Below are 23,708 nucleotides of genomic sequence, written 5' to 3' on the forward strand. Positions count from 1 at the left end.
CTAATTATGTTCTGTAACACAGAGCTTTGGGATCTTGACCATTGGTGTAGACCCCTAACTATTCTTTTACTGAAGATCATCTTGGTCTCACTTGTAGGCAGTCTGCTAGCCCCCTCTCAGCCCAGCATTGGAGGTGGGGGAGAACTTTGGCTTGGGCCCACAGCCTGGAGTACCCGAGAGTGGGACCAAAGCAAAACACTCTGAAAGGGCTGTCTGGGAAATAGAAGGTATGGGGACAAATGCAGTCTGAGCCTCGTTGGTGGCAATCACGGTCTTTAATTATTAATGGAGTCACATTTTTGATTTGTAAGCGAGTGTCAGCTGGTAGGTGCTGGTTGAAGTACAGAGCTCAGAGGGAAAAAGACCTTAAACCTTAGCTCTTTGGAGATCAGCCCCTCCCTGGCATCATCAAACACCGTCTTTACTTCCCTTTGGTTGGGAACTCTTCAAGCAAGTGGCTTACCAGTGTTTGACCACTCTTTTATCCCCTTGTGTCCCTCTGAGTGACAGAAAGGGAAAGAGTCCTCTTCCCTGAGGAGGGGCTTGTGAAAGACTAGTCCCCATTATGTTTTTCTCTTCCTCCTCCTCCTTATTCTAGAACTCGGCTTCCATCAGGAGTGCAGGGGCTTTTATAGAGAGATTCCTGGCCAAGAAGACACAAGACGCCACCCCTGGTCTTGACACTAGTTTATGCTACGTGGTACCCTTGAGCAAACCTCTTCACCTCTCAGGACCTCAATTTTCTCTCCTGTGAAATGGTTAGCATGTGTGTTTATGATTCCTTGTATATATGCCCATGTTACATGATCCCTCAGGCCCTAGGACTCCAGATAGTTTATGATTTCTCCCACTATGGGTGGAGGTAAGTGTCCCTGATGAGGATTTCAGGTCTTGGCGAGTATAACTATACTGAGAGGAGCTGCAGCTTCCAAGGATTGAGGGATGTTTACAAAAAGGCTGCTGGCTGGGTCTGCAGCCTCTCTGTCCGTGTCTAGAAGAGTGCCTTGATGCTAGTGAGTATGCAAATATGTATTTTCAATGAAGGAAAGAAGAGGAGATGTAAGGGGGGGATGCAGAGAAGGAAGGGTGGCGTGGAGAGGAGAACCCCATTGAGGATCCCATTAGAAGGGTGTGGAAAAGCCTTCTTTCTGAAATTATCTTCCCACCCACGTGATCTCTCTTCTTTCTGAGAGGTGCCTCTAAGATCTTAATTCTCCTTCTACATGTTGGGCTGTCTCATTAAAATAAGCTGCAGATGGAACCCCTCTTGGCCCCTCAACCCCACCAGGAACAGTTAGCCCGGGCTTGGATACCACTGAGGAGGGACCAGCAAACCCTCTGAGCACAGGTAGGAAAAGTGGGGTGTGAATGCACGCAGTGAAGCCCCCTGGAGTTGAGGTCCCCTGAGGATCAATATGATTCTGAAGGCGATTGTCATGAGTGGTGGGAAAGGAGAGAGTGCCTGGTGCCTAGGCTTCCCCAGGGCCCTCCTGGACTTCGGCAGCCATGTTGTTGGTCTGGAGCAAGAAGGCGGTGTAGGCCATGTCGGCTTCCTCCTTGGAGGACTAAGGGAGCAATAGGACAGGAGTCAGTGTTTGGGGCACTGGCTCAGCGGGTGGGGGATGCAAGGAGGGTAGGCACTAATATCATGAATTCATAATCTTGGCCTAAGCAACCCAAGCCTGTGTTGACCTGCTGCTCTTATTCTAGCTCCCCATGCTCACCAAGGACTAATTTTGAGAAGCGGAAAGTTGCAGTTTCTAAAAATATCTCCCTCTGTCTCACTACCGCCTTCTGACAGGTGGAGTGGAACCACCTCTGTTGCTTGGGCCTGTCCCCGGAAGAGCTGCCCACACGGTCCAAGGGCAAGGTGGTCTAGACTGGTGTCAGCCACAGTGGTTCACATCTTTCTTTCACTACCTGCTCAGAGATGGAGCTCGGCCACGACACAGAGCTAGAGGGGAAGGCCGTCTCCAGAACAAGCTTCCTCCCCTACTTGTTCCAGATTCGGGGTCTCTGCTGCTTCCAGGGAGAGTAGATAGGATAACAAGCATTAAAACCCTGGCTTAAGGAGGCACAGGGCATGGGAGGAGGTTAATATGTGACCCAGAGTCAGGAGTCACCTCTGGTAGGATTGTAAGCAACGTGGCACTTGGTTGGGGTGGGGATGGGCTTCTGGTGACTACCAAAGTGCCCACTGTCAGCAAATGTCTTTCAGACCCAAGCAGAAGGCTGGTCCTGAGCAAACTCTCAAGGGAGGCTAGGTGGCCTGATGTCCACAGGTTCCACAGCCCAGGAAAAGGATCCACCTAATCACTGGCATTTGACATTTGACCTTTCCCACCCTGTGTCTGCAGCTTCTATGCACTTCCTTCTTATCCCTCGGTCTCCCTCCTTCTGGCATGTTCACAGCCTATCAGCTTTCCTCCTGCCTCTGCCTCAGCCACATCAACACCACAACCAGTAAAACACGTCTTGCCCTCAAAAAGTTCTCCTGAATACTATTTTCATTACCTTCCCTATTCTGACATCAGCTCCCACACTGAGGTGGTTTCTCTTGAGGTTTAACTGCAGTCCCTCGTGCTGCACTTCCTTGTCACACAAGTGAGGCCTCCCTCTCCCTCCTCACCCTTACCCGTTTTGCCTTCTTGGGTTCCTCAGTCTCCACGGTGTTCTCGGTGGTGGTGTTGCACTCTGTGGGAGGAGCAAGGTGGAGGGATTAGCCTTCACTGGCCTTATACTCCCACCCCAGAGGCAGAGTCAGGTCTAATTCTTGCTCTCCCAGGGGGGTTGGGCATTCCCTTGAGTGAGGGACATACCATCTTTTCCTCCAAGAGTTGTCTCCTGAGTGACTGGCGAGACTCCCATGTTGTCATTGGCACCAAAATCTCTGGAGTTCTCAAAGTCTGACATGCTAATGTCTGTCCTGTAGCTTCTAATAGAAATCCGGTCTGTCCAGGAGAAAGAGGAGTTGGTGTCAGGACAGAGGACATATGCGAGCAGGACATGCTGCCTCTGAGGGAACCCCACAGGATAGCTGGAGGGTGCAGCGTGGCATGTTGCTCATCTCTGACTCTGACCCAGAGCAGAATGGAAATGATCAGAGTCTCCTTTCCCGTCCCTTCTTATGGGGAATCAAGACTCAACAACTCCTGCCTCTTTCTTTCTTTCTTTCTTTCTTTCTTTCTTTCTTTCTTTCTTTCTTTCTTTCTTTCTTTCTTTCTTTCTTTCTTCTTCCTTTTAGATTTATTTATTTATTTGAGAGAGAGAGAGAGAGAGCAGGGGAAGGGACACAGGGAGAGGGAGAGAGAGGGAGAGAAGCTGATTCCCCACTGAGAGCAGAGCCCGATACGGGGCTTGATCTCACGACCCTGAGATCATGATCTGAGCCAAAACCAAGAGTCAGATGCTCAACCGACTGCGCCACCCAGGTGCCCCAACAACCTCTGACCTTTCAAGGCACAGTGCCTCGTTCTCTTCTCACATCAGCCCTGTGAGGCGTTTACTATTATCCCAGCTTTGAGCCCTGAGGAAATTGAGGCATGAAATGGGGACACCCAAAGTCACACAGCCAGCCAGTTCTCAAAGTAGGCCTGCATCCTGAGCTCCTCATCCTGGCAGTCCTGCCCCTGAACTTGGACCCTGAGCCATCACAGGTGGCCTTCCAGAGACAGGAGCACTTAATGTGAGTTTTGGGTTTCCCAGAGCCCTTTCTCAAAGAACCTATGAAAGAGAAGGGACCACGGCAACCCCACACTAAGGGCAGCTAAGCCCCCCACTGAGGTCCAAGGGCTCAGGGTTGGGGGGCGGGTAGGGGCATCCCAGACACTCACCAACGTTCTTCCTGTGCCGTGCTCTGAGCACCGCCACGACCACGGCCCCCACTGCCAGCACCAGGCCCAGGGGCACCAGGGTGGAGACAAGCACTTTGGAGCTCCCACTTTGTCCCTCAGAGCTGGAAGAAGGACTGAGTTAGTCACTGGAAGGGAAGCCTGGGGTCCCAGGATGTGCCAGCAGGTTGGGTCCTGTTAGCTCTTTCTTTCCCTTTTCTTGATACAGCCCCCTAGCTCTACTCTTCTAAGGAGCCTTCCCAGACACGGCAAAGGCAAGGACTGGGCCTTTTCTGCATCCCAGGCCTGGGAAATTGAACTGAATGGTGGACACCACCCCAGCCGCAGGAGAAGGGCTGAGAGCACCACTGGCCCCTCCTGAGCACAAGCCAAGGCAGTGAGGGCTGCCCCCCTAGTGAGAGGAGGACAGGCTCTCCTCTGGGCTCCCCACGGCCCAAGCTCAGGTCCTTGTCCTCTGGGATATTCTCCCTCACCTGCTGGTGTCTGCGGATGCTCTGCTCCCATCTGCAGGGTCTCCGGTATCCTTCACTGTATTGTCATCCACAAAAAGCCTGGGATTCTGAATGACTTTGCTCTCAACCTCCCTGACACTTGACTCTCCACCAGGAGCAGCATCCACTTGGCTGACATCTTGGGACCCTGGAGAAAGACAAGTGGGGCTGGATTATTGTTCTTTCTATGTTTTCACTCCTTGAGATTAGGCAATCAAAAGAGTGGGACTTCATTAGCAATCACAGGGTCAGGGTGAGATCTCAAGGCTGTAGGAGGCGAGTCCAGGATAACGCTAGAAATAGATGATCTCTGTCCCATTCATACCAAATTCATTTCCACCTACAAGGCTCCATGGCATAGATCCAGCTCTGCATAGGGGCTGACCCATCATTTGGAGATAGGGAGATTTTTCTCAGCTTTTGAAACCCTGCCCCAGGTCTCCTGATGGAAGGGCTGGGTGCAATCGTGCTGCCTCCTGGTGGTAGCTTGGCAATGGGTCCTTCAGTGAACCAGACGGGTGGGACCACTGCACAGTAGGATTTCTAAAGGGACTATAATACCCTCACTAGGGATAAAACACTCCATGTGACATTTTAAAAAGAGACTTAAAATGCAAACAGGCTAGAAGAATTTGCCTTAATTTTCTTTATCAGATCTTATACATGAAGATATCTGGCCCTCCTTTGAGAGCAGGCTTTAGTAGAGTATGTTGCATGTGATAGTGACTTCGAAATTTCACTAGGTAGAAGATCTCACTTATAGAAGGGGCTTCAAAATAGCCTGAAGGGGCAACTATAGGACTTATCTTGAAGCTGCGGTTATATGGCAAACCCACTTTTTTTTTTTTTTCTCCCGGTTTGCATGTTTATTTCAGATGTTCCTTGTAGAAGGCTCAATGAGACTAGATAGAGGCTAAATCTCGCCTGCCTCCAGTCTCTTAGAGCCAAACCTGGGGGCCACCTCTGATGGAGGAGCTGGTAGGCAGGAACCTTCTCTGGTGTCCCCAGGGGACATAGACCTCAGAGACTTACCCTTTACCCTCTCCTCAACTGCCACATAGACAGCCATGGTCTCTCCGTATCGGAGGCCATCCTTCACCCCGCACCAGTACCAGCCTTCATCCGCCTTGGAGACTTGGTTCAGGGTCATGGAAATGATCTGGCTCTTCTGGTCGCAGTTCACGAAGGCCTGGCTGGGCCCTTCAGCTTGGCTGGGCAGAGTTTTGCAAACTTTGTTACTCCACTTGCACCAGTATTTCTCATAGGCGTAGTATTTGCATGGGAATTGGCAGGAGAGCTTGAAGGTCTCTCCCACCCAAGCAGTGGCATTCTTGGGTGCCTTGAGGCCTGGTTCTCCTGGAGCAGGGAGGGAGGGAGAGATGGGCACACAAGTTGGCATTGGTGATACTGCGGGGAAGTGACTGTGGTGGGGATCTTTATCCGTGGCCCATTTCCTCTCTGGATAGCATTATAAGTAAATACGTTATACTGAATACATAAAGTATGTAATTATGTGCCTATGTAATAATTATTATTGATGATCCTCCTGCATTAATCTAGTCTATCATAAAACATAGACTCTTACACATTGACCTCAGTTTGCTTTCCTTGATCTTCTCTTCTCTTCTAGACGCAATACAAAGAGCTGCACTCTACTTCAGCTGATGGCATATATACTGTCAAAGAGGCCAATATTCTTGATAATAAAAGGTGCCACATGTGGTAGTTTGGAGAGTGTGGGGTATGCACAGGAAAGGGTGCTTGTTACAGTTATGAAAACATGATGTCTCGGTAGGTGGGCTCTCTCCTGAGGTCTGTTCCATCAGCATGGGATGAGATAAGAGGAAGAGTGGCTGAGGGGGATGTCACTGCTGACTGATGGGTCCTGGGGCTGCCTCCCCTCCCTCTTGTCCCAGTTCAGCTCTTACCTTCGACAATCTTGAGCTCCACCGTGGACCTCCAGCGATGATCGCCATTAGTCAGACACCAGTAGAAGCCAGCATCCTTGGTGGTGAGCTGGTTGAGTATTACCGTGTAGGAGCCATTGCCTGGCTCTTCATGCAGTGTGAGCCTCCCCTCGTACTGCTCCTTAACCAGCCCGTCACTCTCCACCAGGGGTTGGCAGCGGCCATTTTCAGTGTCTTCCCAGCGACACCAGTACTTCAGGCTGTTTGCTTCCTTAGGGTTGTAGGGGCAGAACACTGCCACAGAGCCACCAACCACACCTTTCACCACAGAGGGACTCTTGGGAATTATGGTCTCTAGAAGTACAGAGATGGAATGGAACATCAGCAACATGGTCTGGGCAACCTCTTCCCCATGGTCTCAGCTAGGGCAGAGACTGAGGTTTAGACTATTTACTTCATTCTCCTTAGAGAATGAGAAAGACCTTTCTAATGTCACAGAGCCTGTAGCTGGAGACATCCAACCAGACTCCAGTGACCTTCACCACTAGTCTGGGCATCTTGTTTCCTTTCCACACCTTATTCTGGGCAGAGAATGGAAGGAGTTTAAGGAGACACTATCAGTTCTTCTCCTTGGGCTTCTTATAAAATCTCTCTATAAAAAGTTTTTGTCTGTTTATTAGCTCATCCCATAAAAATGGCCAGATGGTTTTTCTCCAAATTAAGAAGATATATTTAAGATGGTATGATTTAAAATATGAACTATGTAGCACAGAAGGTTTACTTGTTGACAACTCTGAGGGCGATCTCAGGGAAAAAAAAAAAAAAAGATGGCCATTCTCCAAAAAACTAAAGCTGACGTCCAGTGGGAACACTGGACAACTGAAGATGCTGAGGAATGTGGTGAGGACTGAGCTGGATATAAAAGTGATGCATAGGGAATGTGAGCCCCTTAAGGAAATGTCACAGGTGACATTGAACTGCAAGTACTGGTTTGCTGTTTCTCATGAGGGTAACTCTCTGCAGGGTGCTCCCAGGTGAAGGGTGGGAGCGGGGATTTAATGATTTCACCACCTTGCTGATTTGCCAAACTAGAGCTGAGTAGGCCAGATGGCAGAATAACAAATAACCCCATGAGATGTTGAGGGGGAAAGTTAGAGGCTGGGGCATTGTTTTCCTGGGAGAGAGCTGACACCAAGATAAGCCAACATTTCTCCCATTTCAGTATGAGGGATGAAGTACCATCCTGCTCGAAAGACAGGGAGAAGGGACAGGTGGCCCTGGCAAGCCCTGCCATGGCACTGGGATTCCAGGCTAAGTCTTCACCATGGCTCTCTGAGACCCAAACAATCTGCGGGCCTTGCCTCAATGAGGAGCTTCACTCTCCTTCTTGTTAATCAGGGACAGCCATCAAAAGGCCTTTGACAGAGAAGAATTAGTAGGTAACACAAGGCTGAGGCTGTGTTTTCTAGCTCTCCTGTCCAGCTGTCCACATAGCAGGTAGCTCAGGGCTTGAGGGAGAGCAGATGACGCTGACTGACTGATGGATATTGGGTAGACTCATAGGGTATGAGCCAGGCGCCCACCTGCTGGGCTGACACACTTCCTCCCCTCCCCATCTCAGGTCTCACCTTCATTGACAAAGAGTTGCCAGGCCTGGATGGGCCAGCCTTTGTGAAGCTGGCCATCAGAGTCGGCTCCACAGAGGTAGTACCCTGAATCCTCTTTCCTCAGGTTGGTGATATGCACACTGAAGAAGCCCTTATCCTTGAGAGTGAGCAGGATTCTGCCCTCAAAACCCTGAGCCTTCTTCCCCAGGGTGTTGATGACCACATCACAGTTTTCCCCATTGCTTATCCGGCACAGAAATTTGGCCGTATCTTTCGCCTCGGAGCCCAGGGCACAATCAAAGGTCACGGAGCCCCTCAGATCTCCATAAAGCAGTTCAGGCTCAGGCTTCAGCACTTGGAGGTCCACGTTGCTCTTATCACCATTGGAATCATCCCCAGTCTGGCAGACGTACATCCCAGCATCACTGAGCTGGAGTCGCTTGATAATGAAATTGAACGCTAATTGGTTGGTACCCGAAATAATGATCTCTGCTCTGTCCTTATAGTCGGGGTGCACCTGCTCATTGGAGTCAACGACTAGATCACAGACCTGGCCTGTCTTCTTGCAAACAGACTTCATCTTCTCAGAATTCTCAGACTTGAAGGGGCAACTGATGGTCACTCTTCCGCCCAAGTCAGCAACATAGACTTCAGTGTCATTTTGGAGCCCAGGACCTGCAGGATAACGGGCGGGTGGCAAGTTGTGATTTCACTTTCTTGCAACAGAGGGCTATTCAGTATTACCAGTGGGGGTCTGGCTGTGCCTATCACCTTCATTGCCCTCCTTCCAAGAAGGACACTGTCAGAATATGTCTTCCAAGGACCAGCCTTACTGCCGTCTCCTCCGTGAAGCTCTCCCCCAGCTGGCACTAATCTCTTCTGCCTCTGTGTTCTCTTGACACTTACATCTGTATCTCTTATTACATCTGATCTTGCCTAGAGTTAATTATGTTCCCCACAGCCTGGAAGTCCCTTGAGAGCAAAGACATGCTTTACACATGTTTGGTTCCCCATGTTGTGCCTAGCACAAGGCCTATACATAGTAGGCGCCCAAATTAATGTGTGTCGAAATAAACAGAATGAATGTAAGTATAGGGTGATGGATTTCAGTACATTGTGATAGAAGTTTCTAAAATTTGCAACAGTCCAAATATGGAAAGAGCTGCTTTGTAAAGTAATGAATTTCTGCCATTTCAAGTGTTTAATCAGAGGCTGTATACCCAATGTCTCCAGTGTTCTTTCAGACATCCTGTATAGGATCAACTCCAAGTTCTCCTCGGCTCTTAAAGTTCTTCCCTTTTCTGACTCTCCATGACCACCTGAATGAACTCTTTATTCAGTCCACAGATAGCACCCAGGCATATCCCAGGGGAATGTTTTTGAGACATATCTTTGAGAACCCCTCCAGTTTTCCTCCCTTAAGACCTCTTTCTCTCTTAATTTCCCTTGATTATCTGAAATGCCCTTTGTTGTTGAACCCTTGTCAGAAAGATCTTTCCTATTTTTCTCTTCTCTTAACTAGAACAGGCTTATTCAGTGGCCCACTCCTCCAGGGCCCTGGTCTTGGGGCAAGAACTGATCATTTCATCTATGTTGAGGACTAACGGATCCCAGGTCAAAAATGCATTTTGAAAGAAGCCTTCTGGTGACCTTAAGGTCTTGATCTGAAGTGATTTAAGGGTCCCTATAAATCTTTCCCTGCCTTTTCTGTCTCCCTCAGCTCAAAGACTTCTCGCCCCACTTGCAACACACACACAGTGAGAGAACTCATTCTCCTGACGCTCTTCTAAGCAACTGCCTTAGTAAAACCCTCAAATGTCATAGGCCCTGAAGACCTAGAAAGAGTGCCCACCACCCCCAAGGGGGTCCCATCTGTCTCACTTCCACGTTCTATTATGAAAAGTCCTTGCCTCTGGAAAGAGAACTCACAGCCTTCCCCACCCCATGCCCAAACACTCTTCCCTCTCAGGAAATTCTTCCTCAAGCCCTCCCATGACAGCTGTGATGAGTCCCTCTCACTTTCCCAAAGGAGCCCAGGGAGCCTGGATTCTTACCACGGCTGACCTCCAGGCTCACATCAAAGGACAGGCCTCGGCTACTAATGCCCAGACCACACTTGTAGCGCCCAGAGTCATCCCGGGTGAGATGGCCAATGTTCACCACAAATGTGTTGTTCTCTGGGAAGTTGGTGAGGTTGGCTCTGCCCTCATAATCCTTGGAGACGTAGCCCTCCGAAGAGATGAGTGTCGTGCAGCGGCCCTTGGCTCCCTGCCGGCACCAGTACTTCCGGGTATGCCGGTTGACGGACGAGTCTGGGTAGTAGCATGTGATGGATGTTGAGCCACCTTCCACACTGCTCACTTCCTGAGGACCGAATATGGGACTCTTCATGGAGACCACTGTGGGGACAAAAGACAGGTTTTCGGAGGCCCTGGCAGGTAAAGCCTGCTGAAAGGATCCCGAGGGCCTCCCCCGAGGAGATGAAATCTTGCACCTGACACATGTGCCTTCTGTGGATTACTTGTTACGTACTCTAGCGGGACAATTGCTGCTGGACAATGCTGCGTGATTTGCTGTGATTGGGTAAAATGATTGATTAATCATTATTACATCTAACTGTCACTCATTAAAGATCACCATTTTAAGGACAATGGAACGTCAAACTTATTTCATGATATCCTTGTCCATTAAAAAAAAGTCACTTTGTGGGGTGCTACACCATTGTATTTGTTATCTAGCATTTTCTTGTATTTCTAAAAACACTTTGTAGATTCTTTATTGAGAGCCAAGAAGGATAAGCCATTTCTCCAAAACCCCATAGCAACTCATAGGGATGTCTGGTTTGAGGTCAAGGTCTTTTTTCTTTTTTTTTTTCCCTCTTGGTGAAGACCTTTAGCCAGACTCCTGGCCTTGAAAAGAGGGATTGCCATTCCTGTTCCCGACCCCCAACACTTGGTCACCATGTTTTTTTTTTTTCAGATGTGACCTTTCAGCATCATCTTTGTGACTCCTCCTTGAGGCAGTGCAAGTTTTGAGAGTGGCATCCCTGGGGATAGGCCTGATTTCAGTGTTCCCAGGGAACTGGGTTCTGGAGGGGTGGGCTGGGTCCTGACAGACGCACCTGGAAAGACAGCCAGCAGGCAGGTGAGGAAGAGGAGTCCCATCGCTAGTGGCTCTCGAGGGGCTGTTCCACCCAGGCCAACTTCTTTGCGGGAGGCTGAAAGACAATAGAAAGGATGAAGCTTTGTGTTTTCCAAGGCTAGCTGGCCTTAGAGTTCCTGTACCACCTGTTTGGTTTTGTACTTCCAGTAACTAACAAAAAACCTGTTGAAAGAATGAATGGCTTCACCTTTCCCATTATAGTTCAAATTCCCACTATTCCCCAGTGCTTTTTATTCCTTAATAGTTGTAAGTAGATATTTGTCTTCTCAACTAAGCTGCATGTTCCTTGGGGTAAGGACACAGGTGCCATTTTTCCTGTGTCCCCATCTGGGCGGCATGGTCTGTAAGATCTCAGGAACAGCTCGCTGGATGATGGGTTATACCAACAAATGGCCCCATCTCTGTTTCAGCTGCCCTCCCTATATCCCTGGCATACTTTATGGTGTGTTCATATGAGCAAACTGAGACCCATAGAGAAGGCCTGATAAGGATTAAAGTTGTAAATGTCACAATGATGGTCTCTTACCATGATCTCCTTCCAGGCACTGTGTTAAATAATGTACATGTATTATTTAAACTTAATATCCCACTCTGAAGTGGTTGTTCTTCCCCACATTTTACATAGGAAGAAACAAAAGCTTAAAGCTAAGTGCTTTCTTCAAGGTCATATAGGAATTAAGTGTCTGGGTGGGCAGGGTGAGGTGGGGGAGATGGGCAAGATTGGAACCCAAACTTGGCTGACTCCACAATCCAAGCTCTTTGCCTTCTCCCAATGCGCTGGGTTGCACCTCAAACCCAGCAGCAGGCTTAGCCCTGTGCTCATTCTTGTCACTTGTAGAGCCCCCACTGCTTAGCATTGTCATTTATGCTTTACTGGAGCTTTATAACTTCCCTTTAACTAAGACAGAATGGATATAATTACAACCATCTTATGGTTAAGAAAATCAAGATCTTGAGATGCTGAGTGATAGGCCCAAGATTTCCCAGAGACTTGGTTATAAGGTCAGGGTTTAAAATGTAGATATTGTGATGGGGCACCTGGGTGGCTCAGTCATTAAGCGGCTGCCTTCAGCTCAGGTCATGATCCCAGGGTCCTGGGATCGAGCCCTGCATTAGGCTCCTTGCTCCGTGGGGAGCCTGCTTCTCCCTCTCCCACTCCCCCTGCTTGTGTTCCCTCTCTCACTGTGTCTCTCTCTGTCAAATAAATCAAATCTTTAAAAAATAAAATAAAATAAAATGTAGGTATTGTGACTTATTATCCTGCCTTATGATTCAGGGCAGAGGAAGCTGGAGAATCCAAAATAAGGTCCTTGGAGGGTCTGCTGCTGGTAAACCTCGTCATGTCTGTGGATGTAGCCTTGGGCTGGGGTGGGGTGGGGGGGTTGAAGTTTGAGGGTCCCAGGGCTCAGCCTTACCACCGCTGTCCTTAGGATCCAAACTGCAGCCCAGAGGATGAAAGAAGTAGACAGAGGAGCCCCACTTTCCCACGAACTTCTGTAGGCTTTAACCTTTGGAGTGGATTTGACAATGAGAGCGTTAAGGGAGAAAACCATGTCAATAAGCACAGGGCAGTAATGAGCACCTATAAAGATAAGGAAGCTCTAAGCACTAGGGAGACCAGAGAAGGATCTCCCAGGCTCCCCTTACCACTTTGGCTCCTGATCCCGCTCCCAGAGACTCCTTTCATTAGCTTGAGCCAAAGGCAATAGAGCTGTTTATCTTGGTTATTTCTTTTCCGGGGGGGAATTCCCCAGCAAGGAACCTTTTCATTTCCTTGTGCAGATAAAGGTATTCTGTTTCTCCGTTCTTTGGAAGAGTAAGGGAAGTGGGTTTGGAAAGGGGAGGACAGGTATGGGTGTCAGGTGGCAGCCTGAGGTTCTCTTGATTCTAGTTAATTGCCCCAGACCTTTCACACCAGGCCAATGGTTAACTTCTGGGGTAGGTTCTTAGCCAAATGCCAACGTCAGCCCCAAACTGGATGCAGTCAGGAGATGTTGGCTAGAGGAACCACCTGAGTGGTCACTATGGGTCACCATGAGAGAGACTTCCAGGTGGGACTAGGTGTCAGAAGCCTGGGAAGTCTGTCTCCTCTGGAAGACTTGGGATGGGCTGGCTGCAGAGTCCCAAGGAAATTATCCTGGGTAAATTGGGCCTTGGGGGCAGGGACAAAATGCCACATGCTTTTAAGAGCCAAGCCAGCAGTTCTGGTTCCTATTCTCACCTTTAGATAAGCAAGCTCCCTAATATTTCTGTGAGACAGGAATGGGTACCTCCTCGGGATTGATAAAAGTGATTTGCTCTGGGTTACAGAGAGGTAGATGCCTGTTTTTCCCAAGTGGGGGTCCCAACTTCTGGCTCAGGCTTCCTCTCATTTGTGACATGCTTACATGGCTGTTGAGTGTCCACCTGGGGAGAGGACACGCACATGGACCTGTTAGCCTTGGCACAGCCAGGGGCCAGGGATGAGAGCATCAAGTGTGCACAGCTGGAAGGGCAAACCTGGCAGGGCATGACCTTGGTGAGGAGCACAGAGTCTAATCACAAGGGAGATGGTGGGAGGGCAAGAGCACCCCCACTCTCAGAAGCAGGAAATCTTCTTTGTCCAAAGCTAAACTTGAAGCACAATTTCTCTGCTAGCAGCTGAAATGACCCCGGGCTTTGAAAATCAATAGAGATCTTTCCTCTCAAAACCAGATTTTTCTCCCAAACCTGGGAAATTCAGGTCTCAGGGAGGCCCCAGTCCATGGTGGTTGGAGCTGGTTTAAACAATTTGCTTAAGGAAAGAGCATAATATTTATTGGGCACCTACTAGGGCACCAGATGCTTTGCTAAATGCTTTTCTTACATGACTTCATCCATCATCACAGCAACCCGGAGAGGTAGATATAATTATCTTCATGTTGTAGATGAGAGAGCTAAAGGTTAGAGAAATTCTTGGCCCCAAGAATCCACAGCAGAATCAGAGCACTGCCTTATTATCACTCCTTAGTTGAGCAGAGGGACCTGTTTTTTTGGAATCTACATAGGCTAAGATAACATGCATGAAGTCACTTTTTCTTGTCCTTAAAACAGGACTTGTTCTTTTTCCCAGCTAGGCTGGGATATTTTAAATCACTCTCATGTTACCAAGTTACTATCTCTGACACATTTATAACATGTCCACACAATTGTGGGTTGGGGCAGGTTTAGGCTGTGCTGGAGAATAGAGTTTATCACCTTATAAAGTTAACCTACCTGGCTCCCCTTCAGTTAGAGTGACTGAACTTCAGCTCTACTAGGTTGGAATCCAAACCTTTGTCCATTGAATCTATAGTTTCCTTTTTTATTCAGAGGGAGAGGGATCTCTTGGACCAGGTCCTAGCATGGCTGCTAGTGAACCATGTGGCCTTTAGCCACTCTGAGCTCGTCATCTGTTTGGTACCCAGCAGAGGGTCGGTCAGGGCCTCACAGCCCCAGGGGCTTCAGAGAGGACAGAGAGCACGCACTACAGGGACTTGAAGCCAAGTTGGCAGTTTCTGACATCTTCCTGTGAGTGTGAACTTGGAGGAGAAAGAAATCTGGAGCTCAGAAGAGTGGGGAGCAGCTCGCCTGCCTGGGGTCGGGGCTATCTCCTGAGAGAAAGAGACACCGCCTGAGTCCATCTGGGACTATCCCTTCTATCTCCCTTGGGTGCAGGAGCAGAGCACATACTAGAGTGATCCCGGAAATTGCATTATCACTAAGGGAGGGAGAGCAGTCTGGGTGGTTTGGAAGGACCTCAGACTTGAAATGACAAATGGGAGCTTAGGAGAGTTTATGTAGTTTATGTAAGTCCTGGAGTGTGGGAGAGTCTCCAAGTAAAGGCAATGTTGGGGGAAGGGAATAAGAATTCTAGAGGGCAAGAAGATGGAGAAAGAACAGTCAAGAGGTCTGAAGAATGTATGACCTAAAAAGATCCAAGACTTTCTAATCCTATCCCTGTCAAAAATGGCCTGCATTAATGCAAAATTTAAGCAGAAACTACACATTTGAAATACCAGCTCCATGAAGCTCTGGGAATAAGCTTCGTGGATTTCTAGATGACCTTTCTGCAAAAACTTAGAACCTTGTTATTGATTCCATCCCATTCTACCTTGATATGTAGATACTAATTTCATCCACTTAGCCAAATGGCTCACTCCTGGAAGGCAGAGGCCAACGGAGATCGGTCTCTACAACCCAGAGGGGCTTGCATGAGAGCATCTGGCAAGGACCAGATGCTCAGCAAAGTCAAATGGGATTGGAAATGGTTCCATCTCTATCCCCTCTGTGGGAAGGGCAAAGTCAGGGCTGATTCCTTTCACTTTGCCAAATGCCTTCTCGGTTTTGGGCATGCCAGGGGCAGTTGCATGAAGAGGAGCCCAGAGGATGGAAGAGAACCCAGAGGTCCTGAGTCCTTCTCTGTTACAGGCTAGCAGAAGAGCTGTATCACTTGGGCAAAATACATTGGCTCAACAACTTCATCTGTAAAATGAGCATCATAGTCCCTGAGTCTTCTAGAGAGAAGGGCTTCTGTGGGATGGGGAATATGGAGGGGATACTGGGATACGCATATGGAAGTACTTAAATAGTATAAAGTGCCCTTCCAATGTAGGAGGTTACAATCACTCTTAAGCACAAGGGAGTGGGGGTCTGTGCACTTGACTTTCATGGTTGCTGTGCACTTGGAGAGTGGCACAGAGTGTGGGCTCCACCGCTTGGTTATCAGGTCTCTCACTTGGGGGCTGTGTGATTTGGGGGCAGGATATTTAAACTCTTTGAGCCTCAAGTCGTCGTTTGTAAACTAGAGACAATTGTACCTAGTATAGAGAATCGCTGTAAAGGATTAAATGAAACAACATATGTAAAGTCCTTAGTATGTTGTCAGCTTAAAAAATGTTAGTTCCTTTCCCATCTCCTCTCTAAAATGAGCACAGTCTTCTCCTTTTCCTGTCCTATAGTGAGAGGAGAATAGAAGTCTGTTCACTGGGCATCCTTTGAGGACTGGGGGTGAGCTACTCAGATTAGACCAGCATGGTCTGGAAGAGGAGAGTAGGTTGGAAGTGGGAGATATAATTATAGCTAGCACATACGGAGTTATTTTCAAGTGCTTTGCATGTGTTTACCTCACTTAATCTTCGCAGCCACCCTAGGAGAGAGAATAAAATGGGCAAACTCATTTCACCGATGAGACAATTGAGGCACAGAGGAGTAAGAAATCTGCCCAGGGTTACAAAGCTGGTAAGTGACTGCCATGGGATTCAAATTCAGGTACTCTGGACCAAGAGCAGAGGCTATGCTATACTAGGTGGGTCTTGAAATTGAGAGGAAGGGGTCAGTAGAGGAGGGAGCAGGAAAGCCACTCTTAGAGAACTTACTCCAATTTCCTCCTCTTCACTTTTCACAGGAAAGATAGTTCCTGTAAAGAGACACCTGAACCCAGAGGTAGGTGCCAACAGAGAAATTTCTTCCTAAAAAAAAAATAATAGCTGCTATTTATGTAGCCCATACCATGTGTAAGGCATGTTATGTTTGATTCCTGTAACTGGACACATTGCCTCCAAAGCTTCTTTCTACATGGTCAATGCCAGGGACTTTGGGATCCCAGCCGCAGTCCACCCAGAGAGAGGGCAAGACACAGTTGAGGAGGGCCCCTGCCGAGCACATGCATGGATAACGTTACTTTTTTTTTAAGTTGGGTAGTTTGTTTTTTTAGGCGATGTCGAAAGGTCCCCATGACCCTGTCAAAATGGATGTACCAAAATGTCATTGTTCACACTTGCTGGGTGACTTTATACCACTCACAGGAACTCACGGAGGATTCGTTTCCTCACCTATAGATGGGATTATGATACCCTCCTTGCCTACTTCCTAGATTTAGTTCAGGCGGGAACGAGATGATGCTGTGAAAACCCGGGGTAAGTGAATTCACAACACAGAATTTGCTGTCTTCACACTATTGATAAAATAAAGCCACAGAGGTTCTAGAGGCGCTAAGAGACAGCTAATGAGTAGAGAGCTAGTGGCTCTCCTGACTTCTGCTTCCCTGTTCTTTCTGCTACATCACCACATCCAGGGCCAAGGAGAAGTACGGATGGATGAAGACTTCCAGAGCTGGCTCTGGGTGGGCAGATAACTGCCTTCTACCCTAACCCATGAACGGGCGCATCCCCACCCCAGATGTTCAGGAACCTGTAATCCCCCTAGTGAAGCCACCAGCAGGTCGGCTGGCCCCAGGCCTGGGACAGTTGCGCAAGCGGAGCTGGGGGCCCGGGAATGGAGCTTGTGCAGCCGCTGCACTTACAGACGAGGGTCCCGTGGCTGGCTAGCAATGCTGTCAGGATGCGCAAGGGGAGAGCATGGAGGGAAGGGGGCCTCCTGGCTGCAGAGCCAGGGGGAGCATCAGGACTCAGAATGCTGTCTGAGCCTGGGAGGGGACTCTGCCCACCTTACTCACCCCAGGAGGACCTCGTTTTCCCAACCTTAGTGAGGGCAGGGTGATAAGATGATACATATTATGCCTCCGTATGGCAGGAATCAACTGGATCAAAACTAGGTTCAAACAGGAAAGGATCCCAGAGCCTCTCTGAAGCCCTGTAAAGGGGCTGTAGGTGCCCTCACCAGAAAGCCGGAGGTGGAAAGCTTCCAAGACTAGAGGACTGGCTGTGCATTATCTTACCCAGGTCTGTCTGGTATTCAGTTAAGTCCTTGAGTAACTGAACGAAATGGAGAAACCCCACACAATCTTTATGTTGCTCTGGAGGTTACAAAGCAACTTCACACATATTTTCTCATTTGAACCCCACATACCTGAGTGATAGGGTATTATTGGGATCCCCATTATACAGATTAAGAAACGGAGGCTCAGAGAGCCATGAGGTGACTTGCCTAAGGTCACACAGTTAAACTATGGAGGAGTTAGTCGGGAATTCAGGGGACGAACTTAGAGAAAAAGTACATATGCTGACCACAGACATTCCTTCTTCCCACCGGCTGATATTTCACAGAAAAGGGGTGGGGGTTTCCACACACACGTGCGCCCTTGCTCATCTCTCTGGGCCATGGACCTCTGCTCCCCGACCACATGCTCAGCCACACAGGCTGTGGCCCTTGTCCTCCTCACCCCACCGTCTGCAGGCTGGAAGCTGTGAATGTAGAAGGTTGCCTGAGCCACCATCCCAGGCCCTTCCCAGACGGCATCCCGTTGCAGATCCCAGAGCAGCCGCACTTACTTTAAGCCACTTTCTTCTCTCCCGGCAACTCAGATTCGGGGGCACAGCCTGCTGGCCGGTCCACAGCCTGGGGCTCTCCAAAAGTTGTCAGCAGGACACTGGATGGTGCTGCCAAAACTGAAACTGTGTGCAGTGCTTGACCCACACCTGGGCTCTTAAAGGGACACTCTCCCGTAGGCCTGGCGGCCAGCCAGGGGCACGTGACTCTCACAGATCCCCTGCTTTCCTTTCCTTTCAGCTTTTCTGACTGGTTCCATTTGCTCCCCTTGACCTTGGGGAGACTGTTACCAGGGAACCCTCCATCATTACAGCAGCAGGATGAGACACAGAGTACAAGCAGGAAGAGCCAACTCTGCCTTTTTCTAGCTGCAAGATCCTAGGCAAGTCATCTTTATATTTCTTTTCATCTGACAAATAGGGCTAGTAATCCCAAACCTACGGGTTGAGGGTATAACAGATATTAGACGTAAAACCCTGGTCCAGGTATGGTATGAGGTTCATATGCATTTGATGGAGCGCAGGTGGCAGGAGCGGCTCACAGTCCTTGGCCTCATCTCCCCACTCTCTCGGGAACCCCCCACTTTCTAGGATACTTAGCCTGGATGAAGTCCGCTCTTCACACATCTTCTGAAGAGTCCCCTTTTACCAGCCCCAGTGCTTCCAGGAACTTGGGGGACCATGGCTCGTCCGAGTTTACTCTCTACAGGGATTAAAGACGGGCTGCTTCTGGGCTCGCCAGAAAATGGCGGACCTCGGAGCCATGTTGGGACCCAGGCTCTGCGCCATAGCAAAGTCGGTGCTTATCTGCCGAGCTGGGTGGGGAACCTCCTTCCCCACCTCAGTTCATCCTTGGTGGTCTCCCGGAGATGATCCGGTTAAGACTCCCAAAGGTGCCCCAAATGATCTTAGTAGTCCTGTGTCACACAAGTGAAGCCCACTCCCCAACACACACTCATATGTCCCCCTACCCCTCAACACACACCCCTCCCACAGAATCCTGCCCCATCCTACCTGTGCAGGACTGACCCAGGCTCTCCCTACAGCATCCTGCCAGCCAAGCCCAGAAGGGGAAGGAGGAAAGGAGAAATAGAATCCCAGAAAACGCAAGGCGGTCAAAGCCCCGAGTCTTATTTTAGCTCACCACTCACTCAGGAGTGGATATCAGCCTGCAACTATTGGTTTGGATGGCAAGAAAAGAAATTGTATTTTCTAGCATGGAACTTAATTTCAGACCCTAAATCCACAATCTGACTAATATTAGAAAATAAAATTTACCTAGTCACTTCCGGGCAAGCTCGGTACAATTCAACGAGCTCTCCGTCACTTCACTCCTGATTTAAAACTCACTCTCATTTGGGACTTACTTTCCTTTTTGTCTCCCTTCTCTCCTCTGGGTTTAGTTAAGTCTGGGGGACGTGGGGCATGGACAAGGGGGTGGCTTATGTCAACGTTACTGTCGAGGCAGTAAGAAGGAATGCCCTATTTTTTTGACCTTGCTTTGTCGTGGTTCTATGTTGGCTTCATCCTGGGGCAAGAAATAGCCTTGTCTTCTGAGATGTGACTTGTCCTGCTGGTCAGTGGCCCTTGTCTCTGCTCATCTGGAGACTATCTATGGTCCACTCTATGTTCTCCTTGTCCCTACTTCTGGGCTCCTTCAGGTAGGACTTTTGCAATCTATTAGCCCTTCATTGCCTTTCTTATGGAGGCAGGGTAAGTCGGGCTCGTCGGCATCCTCCCGATGTCTTTGGAGAGCCTGTGCAGCAGAGCCTCATTCTTTCCTAACGCCCCTTGTAGCCTTCTGGGCCCCATCGTTCCTGTGTTAGTGGAGTTGCAGTGAATGTCAACAAGACTGTGAACCACTGAAGGGCTGTACAGGACAAGCAAGGTGCAGTCGCCCCTGGCTCTGGCACCCCCAAACCGCTCTGGACAGCTCCATCATAGTCCATCTCCTCTCCCCACCTCTAACCCTAGAATAAGCCCCCCTGTGGTGAGTGGGAGGGCACATAGGTGCATCAATAGCTAAGCAGACTTTCTCCTGCCCGGGTTCAGGGTGGCTATCCGTGGGAGGTGGAGATGGTATGGGGACGGGGATAGGACAAGCCTGGTTCTGCCAGGTTACAGCTCCTTTCAAAGGTTTTCCTTCTTATGCTTCTCTCTTTTCAAACACAATCGTCAGATATCTGTAGGTTTTGTTCTCTTGTTTCGCGTTAACTCGTTTTCCCCATGGCAGGGGATAACTTGGATCCAGTTGTCTGGGCTAGAGTAGGGGTTAAGGGAGGCCGACTGAATACTAGGACAGAAACTTGATAAATGTTTGCAGGGAGGGAGGGAAGCACATCCATGAAATGGTTGCTTCTCAGGCTGCCTCAGGGGCCCGAGATCTCCCACTCCATTTCCTTATTCTGCACTGGGGAGAATTTCCTAGATTCCATCCTGGTGTGTGCTCCCAGGAGTCCCCAAAACTATCTTAGCAGACACGCACATATGCACAGCCCACCGGGCCTACTGATCCAGCTTAGGGGAAAGGGAAAACAAGAAGTAGAATGTAGGGAAGAGTCGGGAAAACCCTGCATCTTATTTTGGGCTCAGCCACATGCTAGTGGTGAGATTGGAGCCACCCAACTTCCCCTCTCTCACTGTGGCTTCCCCATCAGGAACTCAGTGGCCCTAAAGCATAGCCCCTGCCTCCCTGTCCTGAGTGGGGAGAGACTGGCCAAGAGGGTCCAACTGCCCAATTCAGCAATAATCATACCTTCTGAAACTTACGTCCCATCCTGTGCTTTCAAGTTCCCCCCCTCCCTCTTGAAATAATAACATGAGTAGAATATACTAATAATAATAACTAGGGCTTCTCATTTGACTTTCATGACCCTGGGACTCAACATGAGCACCAGTCTGGACTCGGGACACATGCCCTGGTCCTGGCTCTGTCTCTAACTTGCTGAGTGACCTTTGCCAAATCGATTCTTCCTTTAGGGCTGTGATTGTTTCTTCTGTTAAATGAGAGGACTGGGCCACGCGGTCTCCAAGGCTTTTCCAGTCCTAGGATTCTGTGTTTTGAGTGAGCGCTGTGTTTGATTCCTATGGCTGATGTAACACATTACTGTAATTTTGCTGGCTTGAAACAACAGAAATGTGTTCTCAGTTCTGGAGGCCAAGAAGTGGGCAGAGCCGTGCTCCCACTGGAGGCTCTAGGGGGGAATCTGTTCGTCACCTCTCCTGGCTTCCAGCTGCTGCTGGATCCCTGGGCATTCTTCGGCTTGTGGCTGCATCATGCCCGTCTTGTCCCTGTGCTCATATTGCCTTCTGTGTGTGCCTCAAATGTTTCTCTGCTCTCTCTTACAAAGACATTTGTGATGGCATTTAGGGTCCATTTGAGTAATCCAGGATGATGTCTTCATCTCAAGTGCCTGGACTGAATCACACCTGCAAAGACCCTTTTCCCAAATAGGGTAACATTTACAGATTCCAGGGATCAGGAGGTGAACATGTCTTTGGGGAGGCGAGGCCACTTTGTAGCCTATTGCAAGCATCTACTATGCCCATGATCAGTTTGAATGAGGTCCAGGGAGATTCCAGATATCAGCAGTGTGCCTCCCTGTTCCCCAAGGGCATCTGGTCTAATTGAGGAGCCATCACCCCACACACCACTGCCAAGGAGCAACCCCAGCTGGGCGGTAGCCAGTGTGGTGAGGCAGTGCAGTCTTGGCGAAAGCTCACAGGCTCCAGACCCAGAATGCCCGGGTTCACATCCAAGCCCTGTCACCTGCTGGCCCAGGGGACCCTTGACAAGTTTCTTAGGGTCTCTGGACCTCAGTGTTCTCATTTATAAAATGGGACTAATTATACTTACCCTGTGTGTTGGTTACAAATATTAAGTATAATATGTGCAGTGGCTGGTATCTTACAGGTGCTTATGATTCAGCTTCAAATGAATGGGACAGCACAGGCTTTCAGAACAAAGAGTGATTCCCACTGATCGATGAGGAACCAAGGGCAGAGAAGTGGAATAACTTGCCCAAGTTCACACAATGAGGTTAATGGCAGAGATGGGTTGAGAACCAAGGTCTTCCAGCATTAGGAAGTTTCTTCCACTTCCCAAAGCCTTCACTCTCCAGATGAATCTTTTGAATTGTGTTTCCATGGGCAGCAACAGACTTCAATTTGCACCTTCAACTGATTCAGGGAAGACGGGAGAGGACCAAACATACAGGCCTATGCAGGTCCGACCCTACAGGTTGGCATTGTCAGGTGGATGCTCCAAGACCGTGGGTTGACCCAGCCACCCATAGAGAAGGGGAGGCCTGAGCTGGAGGGCCCTTCCCCAGACCGCCCCTGCCCTTCTGACATTCTGGCATCCCTCCCTGCAGATGGTGCTTATAAATGCGGCTTTCGCCAGCCGAGGGAGATAAGAGCGGACAGATGAAACAGCTTATTGCTGCTGTTTACTGCCAGTTCTCGGCTCCCATGCGCAGATCTTTGGCTGAGTCAATGTTTAACCCCATGTAGAGTCAATGTTTAATCCAAGGCCAGCCAGCCCCGAAATCCAGCATTCCTCAGCAAACCAATCATACAGTCATGTCAGTGTCAATCACTGGAAAGTAGAATTGTGACTGTGAATCTACCGAAGCTAAATATCAAGCCCCCTCCCCACCCGCTTTTAAGGATATTGACCATGTGGGATTATCATGTCCAAGCAGCCCTACCCTCGCCATCAGTAGGTAATATTCTAGTAATTCCTGCCCCTAGCTGTCTTCCACTGGAAGGAACACAGCATGTGCTCTCTCCATCCTGGGCTGGACAGAGGCCACGGGATGGGGACTACTGCTGTTGGTGCCCAGCTGAGTGCTGCGGGTTGGAAGGCAGTCCCTCATGGGGCCACTGCCTGGAATCCCACCATGAAAGTGGGCCCTCCAATAGTCTAGTTGGCTGAGCTCAGGGAGGCTTTTGGGGAGCTCCTGAGCCCAGACATATGTTTGGAGGCCTGAGCCTTTTCCCAGGTGAGCCTCCCTGTTAGGGAGTAGGTGGGGCAGGGGGAAATTAGCTATAAATACTCTGCATTTGCCTGGCTCCCCAGGCCCTTCTTAAGGAGCTCGGAGCCTGACATCTGGGACTGGGGCTGGCATCACATCAATGTCAAGAACAACCTGAATGAGGGAGAAGTCCGAGGCTGGCCAGCTGGGTGGTGGATGCGTGGAGGGTGGGGAAGAAGTTGGTTCTGGTCACCGGAGAGTGTTGGGGAGGGCAACTTACCCCACCAAGTACGCATGAGAGCCTGAGAGCTCTCCTTTTTCCACATGAACTCACTGAGCCCCCTCCTTCTCCCTGATTACCTGCCTCCCTGTGTCACTGCCCACATGGCCCACCCTTCACCTGTTTTCCTAGTTCTGTTCACTCCCAATCAGGGAGTGAAAACAACATTTCCTCGGGGGCTCCTGGGGTAAGGGGGTTTGTCTTCGTC

General features: G+C 49.4%; 1 protein-coding gene across 1 annotated transcript; it reads right to left on the bottom strand.

Moving 5' to 3' along the window:
- Positions 1-1,394: 1,394 nt before the first annotated feature.
- On the bottom strand, positions 1,395-18,365 carry PIGR (polymeric immunoglobulin receptor). Its single transcript, XM_032422437.1, has 11 exons — positions 18,248-18,365; positions 10,978-11,073; positions 9,911-10,255; positions 7,878-8,531; positions 6,271-6,603; positions 5,375-5,698; positions 4,325-4,490; positions 3,834-3,955; positions 2,820-2,951; positions 2,636-2,694; positions 1,395-1,565 (listed from the first exon to the last, which is right to left on the bottom strand). The coding sequence occupies exons 2-11, from the start codon at positions 11,018-11,020 to the stop codon at positions 1,470-1,472; spliced, it is 2,274 nt and encodes a 757-aa protein (XP_032278328.1). The 5' UTR covers positions 11,021-11,073; positions 18,248-18,365; the 3' UTR covers positions 1,395-1,469.
- Between the last annotated feature and the right edge of the window lie 5,343 nt (positions 18,366-23,708).

The sequence above is a fragment of the Phoca vitulina genome, unplaced genomic scaffold (assembly GCF_004348235.1).
Source record: "Phoca vitulina isolate PV1807 unplaced genomic scaffold, GSC_HSeal_1.0 scaffold26, whole genome shotgun sequence".
NCBI classification, from domain to species: Eukaryota; Metazoa; Chordata; class Mammalia; order Carnivora; family Phocidae; genus Phoca; species Phoca vitulina.